The sequence below is a fragment of the Crocodylus porosus genome, unplaced genomic scaffold (assembly GCF_001723895.1).
Source record: "Crocodylus porosus isolate Cpor-Errol unplaced genomic scaffold, CroPor_comp1, whole genome shotgun sequence".
NCBI lineage: Eukaryota > Metazoa > Chordata > Crocodylia > Crocodylidae > Crocodylus > Crocodylus porosus.
In genome coordinates, this window is record NW_017728931.1 from 7,188,217 (window position 1) to 7,195,398 (window position 7,182).

Consider the following 7,182-nt stretch of genomic DNA (forward strand, 5'->3'; position numbering starts at 1 on the left):
CAGAGAGGGCGAGGGGCGCAAGAAGCGCCGCGTAGGCCCCAGAGAGGGCGAGGGGCGCAAGAAGCGCCGCGTAGGCCCCAGAGAGGGCGAGGGGCACAAGAAGCGCCGCGTAGGCCCCGGAGAGGGCTGAGCGTGCGACTAGGAGCCGGAGAGAGCAGAGCACGTGGGCAGGAGCCCGGACAGGGCTGAGCGTGAGAGTAAGAGCCCGGACAGGGCTGCGCGTACGTTTGACAGGCCCGGAGAGGGTGCGTATACAGTAAGGGCATGGAGAGGCCCTGGGAGAGGGGCGCTTATGTCGGAAAGACCCCGGAGAGGGTGTTTACAAGAGACAAGCTCAGAAAAGGGCGAGAGTGTAAACAGAAGCCCGGGAGGGGCGAGTATATTGGACGCGCATACTGAGGGACCCCAGAGAGAGGGGGTGTGCGTATTGAGAGACCCCAGGAAGGGGTGAGCGTACAGACACAAGACCATCCGACATGTCTGCTAGGCTTGGGGCGTGCTAATGGGGAGGTTGGAGGCATGCGTAGCCCCATAAGGCTGGGGTGCACCAGGTCAGTACAGCCAGGATAGGGGACAGGAGATACTTGAGCACCGTGTCCAAGGGGACAATAAGGCAGCCTCCATTATAAAACTATATGACACCAAGACGTGGTCGGCGAGATAGAGGGTGCTGAATTGCCTGCTTGGCATGGCAGGGGGCGCTAGGGAGATCACGGCCGCTCCCAGATCCCCGCACCGTGACACAGCTCATATTCATGCAGTGGTCAATCATTGCCCCTAGGTCCCTTTCGGTCACAGTGCAAGTCAGGCTGTCACCACTGAGCCTGTAGGTATGTTGAGGGTTGTTTGCCCCCAGATGAAATTTAACACTTCCAAGTGTAAGGTGCTCCATCTGGTTTATCGAGAGTCTGCCCAACTCTTGAGCTTGTCCAGGTCCGCTTGCATCTGCAGCCCATCTTCTGACAATACACACTGTCCCATAACTTGGTGTCATCTGCAAACTTGGCCAGTGAGCTTTTCACTCCCCCAACCAAATCATTGATAAAGATGTTGAAAAGTACCAGTGTAACCATGGACCCCTGAAGGACACCACTGGCCACTTCATGCCAAGACAACACGGATCCGTTTGTGAGAACTCCTTGGGTCCTACCCTGTAGCCAGTTTCCCACCCACTGAACCGTTGAGCAGCTGAGCCCACACTCTTCCAGTTTTCCCACTAGATCATTTTGTTCATTTTAAATAGCCAGTTATTAAGAAGTGACTATTTCTGTGAAGTACTGGAAGATTGGTGTAGCTTACCAGCAAAAGAGATGGTTTTTTATGGCAATTTCTGCCTGTGGGTTTGAGTCCAGCTATTATGCAGCCAGCAAGTAGTATTCAAAAGAAAACACACCCATGGGCACCAGGCCCTGGGGTTTGAATTGCAGGAATCTTTGTAAATAAAAAAGGAAAAATACTTTATGGTATGTGCACATGTACATTTGGAACCCTTTCAAAAGGGGAACATTTCAAAGGACAGCACCTGTTAACTTCGGATTGTTCAGTGTGAACAAGCTGGGAAAGATTCAAATGCAGCAAAACAGCTCCAATTTTTATGATGGCCTCTTTTAAGATGGTTTTTAACTGTAAGTTCCTCCATTTTCTCTGTTGATGAAATGGGGCAAACTTCTGGGAGGTTGTAAGGGTTAATCAGTTAACATTGAAAGTGCTTTAAGATCCTTAAATGGTTTAGGGATGTGAAAGCTTAACCAATGAATCATTTAACCAATAAGTGCAGTGATAACTGATTTCAGGGGCATTGGTTATAGCTGTGTTGGTCTAAGGACATAGGTTCTTTGGGTAAATTTTGATCTCTTTTATTAGACCAGCAGAGTAGTTGGAAAAATTGTTCTTCGCAAGCTTTTGGGCACAAATACCCTTCTTCAGGCATAGGGAGAGGCTGCTGGTGTGTGCTCTCCTGGGTGAAATAGAAGCCAATATGCAAAATGCAGGTCTGTGAAAATGCAAACGTGTGCAGTGAGAATCGGAGGGGGATGGGAGACGATAGGTGAGAGACAGGTAGGTTGGGAGGGAAAGGCGGGGATGTTGTCCTGGTGATGGAGTGTAGCTGGTAAAATGTAGAGAACTTACCTGGGGTTATAGGATTGTGTTACCTCCTTCCCTCCCTGCCCCCGCACCAAAGGGCTCTGAGAGATGCTGTGTTATTAATTAAAAGTTTAACCAATATAATTAGAGGCTAAACCAGTATTTTTAATAATATTTACATCCCTAAAATGTAGCATTAGTAAACCTGTAGCATTAGTAAACCTGAGCTGTGCATTAGTAGCATTAGTAAACCTGAGCTGTGAGTACTCCTGTGGCCTAAGGCAGAAAAATCATTAAATCATGTAAAGTTCAATAGAGAGTAAGCTGGAAGAAGGTAAATCCTTTTTTTAAACTTTACCTAATCCAGGGGTAGGCAGCCCCCAGCACAGGTGCCAGCATGTGGCACTCAAAAGCATTTTGCTTGGCACATGCCTCGGGACAGATGGCAGGATAGGGGCCAGGACTGCACTGCCACAACAAGGATCAGGCCGCTCATGGTTCCTCCACCATCTGCCCCTGGCATGCTAACATCTTACAAGTCGTGGTTGTTTTTGGCACTCTGCCCAAAAATGTTGCTGACCCCTGACCTAAGCAGTACAGTCAAAAGTACTAACACTTGTCCTTTGATTTTTATTCCAAGGCATGAAGGATTCCTAAGCATCCTAACTACTAACTTCTAAAAAAGTTGTCTGGCATGCAGTGATAATTTGAAGGCTGCAAGGCGGTATATATCCCAAGTACATCCTGAGTTTCCATATGATGATAATTTGCAGCTTATCTTTCAGTCCTTTGCTTTAACAGTATATATAGGCTATTTATCATATACAGATCAAGTAAAAAAAACAACTAAAATCGAGCCAAAGTAGGACTGGCTTTGCAATGCATGTTGCAACACATGTTGCAGGTCACAATTCTTCATCAAGGTTGTGGGCAAGCCTTAAAAATCACGTCCCCATAAGTAGCCTAGCCCTAGGAATGGGAGTTTTTGGAAAGAGATTTTGAAATGATATATTTAAAATTATTTCTCTTACTTCTATGAAGTGAGCCATTGTTTGCTAAAAACTACTGTGTATGAAACATACATATCAGAGGGGATGGGAGACAATAGGTGCGAGACCGGGAGGGAAAGCAGGGGAATGTTGACCTGGTGATAGTGTTGAGGAGTTCGTGACCTCTTGCGAAGCTGTTCCCAAAGACACAGAGTCGCTGTCTGTCTCAAAATTTATTCAGCATGCTGGGCACCCTGAGTGAACTCAGAGGCCCCGAAAAAGACTGTTAGAGGCGATTTATAGTTTACAGACAAGATGCGTGTGCAGGTGGGAATTTTCCACTGTGAATATCAGGTCAGTGTGGGACAACTCTTAATTGTTTCAGAACTGGTTTGGTTTTTTTTTTTTTTTTTTACGTGTTAACTAATGGGGGGTGGGTTGTATCTCTGCTTCAGACTTCAAGGCGACGAGGCCTGTGTCTTATCAGCCTGTCCTTGAAGCACTGAGTCTACTACACTATTATTTATGATCTTGTATCAGCCTGTCCTTAGAGGCTGAGTCTGCTATAGAAGTTTAACTGCTACACTATTATTTACAATCTTGTTAGTAAAATTTCTACAATAGAACATAACCGGTAAAATGCAGAGAAGTCCCCTGGGATTATAGGATTGGGTTTGGTGCCTACCCTACTTTAGATCTTAAATGCTAAATAAAATCAGATCTGGGAAGAATACTATGGGAGCTTCAGCCAAAAAAAAGTGGTATTGCAAGAAGTGGTATCTACTAGTGTCTCATTACTGAGTCAGTACCTTATCTTGACACTAGGTGGCAATCTTGCTGTGTTTTGGGTCTTGCCTTTGCCCACACAAACCAAAGTAATAAGTAACTCGTAAGCAGGGTTTTAATTATTTGATGCAAGTCTGAGCATAGACTTTATTTAGGATGTGTGTCTTATTAAAGGTGGTTTTTATCAGCTTTTTTGGTAGCAAACCATCTACAAATGTGTTTAATTTCTTGTGTAAAGCCTTCAGTTAGAGAAACTAAGATAAGCTGTCAAATGTGAGCAGTTGAGTGTCAGGATTGGAATTATCCCCACATAAAGGTTGCCATGTTAATATTGCACTTTTATCTAAAAGCACTCTACTACAAACTGCCATGTTTACATGAGACATTGCCTGCACAGTTGTTACCGCACAGTCATTTAGTACTTGCATACACAAGTACTAAATGATGCTTTGTGCCACATAACATGACTGCACAATAGCAATGAGCTACCGTGCAGTCAGCATCTTGTGTAGACACGGCCACTGTGTATAATAGTCTTGTACCAAAGTTACAGATAGGTACAAGCTATAATAAATCTAGTTAAAGTTTCATTCTCCACTGTGATGCTGTGATATTCCACCTCTAGTGTGGAACCTGGCATCCCTTGGGTATACCATCATTGCTAAAACAGACTAGCTCAGGAAGTAACAAACAGTGTATCCAATTTAAATGGTGAAATCAGTTTAGCTTGGCAGAATGCAACTTCTAACAGTTATTTCTTGTGAAAAGTGTCACAGTATCTCTAATGACTGCAAACCGCCAAACCTTAGTTTTGTTTCATCTGAAATGTTGCACTGCATGGAGAAAGAGTTGCCAAATCTGATCTCAGCCTTCTGTGTGGAGGATTTTTATAGGAGGAATAACTCGCTGTTTTGGTCTCCTAGATTTTTAATGAGCGCTGCAGAGTTCACTACAAGCCTCCGAAGAGCCAGTGATGCAAGGATGTTTCCCATGAAGGTGGTCTACAATCATGACCAAAGCTGGAAGAGACATAGGACAAACTGTATGGGACCTTTCCAGAACCAGTAGAACCCAGTCTCATTGTTTTCACTTAGCTGGAATCTTAAGTTTAAGTGATTCTCTTAATTGAGAGAAACCAACTCCTATTTTGTACAAAATATGTGAAACCACTTTTATAACTAATAAAATGATTTTCAGATGGGATCTGATATTGGCATGTTTTCCTGATGTTTTTCCCCCTCCCCACCAATGCCCTTGCCCTCCAACCTGCAGCAGCGGTACCTCATTGAGAAGTACAGCTCTGGATCTGCTCTATTCATATGTTTTCCCTTTGCTGGCTACCTCGTGGGGGCTGGAGGGGGATTTCCCCTCTCCTATTGCTACAGGGCTGGGTAGGGGGGATGGTTGTCACGTTCCTCAGCAGGTGTTAGTGGCAGCCCGGGCTGGGGCTGGGAATGGGGCTGTGCCAGTGCCCCTTCTGGCATTCATACGTTGGGGTCCCAGCCAGTCCCTTTTCATAGATTTAATAGACATTAGGGCTGGAAGGGACCTCGGAAGATCATCAAGTCCAGCCCACCCAAAGGGCAGGAAGTCAGCTGGGGTCATAGGATCCCAGCAAGATAAGCATCCAGTTTGCTCTTGAAGGTGTTCAATGTAGGTGCTTGAACCACCTCCGATGGCAGGCTGTTCCAGACCTTGGGGGCTCGGACAGTGAAGAAATTCTTTCTTATGTCCAGCCTGAAACGGTCTTGCAGGAGTTTGTGACCGTTCGACTTCGTCATCTCTTGGGGCGCTCTGGTGAACAAACGTTCCCCCAGATCCTGGTGGTCACCCCTGATAAAGTTATAGGTGGCCACCAGATCACCCCTGAGCCTGCGCTTTTCCAGGCTAAAGAGCCCCATGGCTCTCAGCCTGTCGTCATAAGGTCTGCTTTCCTGTCCTCTGATCATGCACGTGGCTCTTCTCAGGACTCTCTCAAGCTTCTTCACATCCTTTTTGAATTGTGGAGCCCAAAACTGGATGCAATACTCCGGCTGCGGCCTCACCGAGGCCGAGTACAGGGGGAGAAGGACATCTTTGGATTTGCTTGAGAAGCATCTATGGATGCAAGCCAGTGTTTTGGTCGCTTTACTAGCTGCAGCATCATATTGCAGGCTCATGTTAATCTTGTGGTCAATGATGACCCCCAAGTCTCTTTCTTCCATAGCACTAGCCAGCATAGCACTGCCAAGCCTATAAGCATGCTGCAGGTTTTTCCTCCCAAGGTGGAGAACCTTGCATTTTTCCCTGTTAAACACCATCAGGTTCCTGTCTGCCCATTTGCTGAGCCTGTCCAGGTCAGCCTGGATCACCCGTCTGTCTTCTGGCATGGATGTTTCGCCCCAAAGTTTGGTGTCGTTGATGAACTTGGCCAGTCCACTTCTGACTCCAATGTCCACATCGTTAATGAAGATGTTGAACAATATGGGTCCAAGGACAGAGCCTTGGGGGACCTCACTGGTCACAGTACACCGTGATGAGTGACTGCCATCAATTACTACCCTCTGGGTCCAACCATGGAGCCAATTTCCCTGCACACAGATCATGGTGGACCCAAGGCCACAATTGGCCAGTTTCGCCAAGAGGTGATCATGGGATACCCAATTGAAGGCTTTTTTGAAGTCAAGATATATGACATCAATCTCTTCTCCCTTGTCCAGGTGATAGGTCACCTAGTCATAAAAGGAAATAAGATTGGTTAAACAAGACCTACCTGCAACAAACCTGTGCTGGCTATCCATTAAGATGTTGACGTCGGCCAATCCATTAAGGATGGCGTCTTTAATAAACTTTTCTAAGATCTTCCCTGGGATAGAAATCAGGCTGATGGGCCTATAGTTAGCTGGATCCTCTTTCCTCCCTTGCTTGAAGATAGGCACCACATTGGCCTTCTTCCAGTCTTCGGGCACTACACCAGAGTGCCAGGAGTTTTCAAAGATCCATGCTGGAGGCTGGGCTATGATGCTTGCCAGCTTCTTGAGTACCCTGGGGTGTAGATTGTCAGGGTCGGCTTACTTGAAGGTGTCCAGCTTCTCAAGATGTTCCTTCACAAGGTCAGCATTTATGGAGGGCAGGGGATCTCCCTCACCTGGACCTCCCTGTCTCATAGCAACACTGACAAGTGCAAAGTGATGCACCTGGGGAAGAACAACCGGCGCCACACCTACAGGTTGGGGAACTCCCCTCTTGTCAGTACAGAGGTGGAAAAGGATCTTGGAGTCATCATTGACTCCAAGATGAACATGGGCCGGCAGTGTGGGGATGCAGTCAGGAAGGCGAACTG

The 7,182-nt window shown here is 46.5% G+C and overlaps 1 protein-coding gene across 1 annotated transcript in view; it reads left to right on the forward strand.

Annotated features, from left to right (window-relative positions):
* Positions 1–5,068, forward strand: part of CCDC58 (coiled-coil domain containing 58) — a 19,834-nt gene extending 14,766 nt beyond the window's left edge. Inside the window, exon 5 of the mRNA XM_019544125.1 lies at positions 4,787–5,068. Within this exon, the coding sequence (XP_019399670.1) occupies positions 4,787–4,834 (48 nt within the window). The 3' untranslated portion in view covers positions 4,835–5,068. The remainder of the gene's footprint in view (positions 1–4,786) is intronic.
* Positions 5,069–7,182: the final 2,114 nt, after the last annotated feature.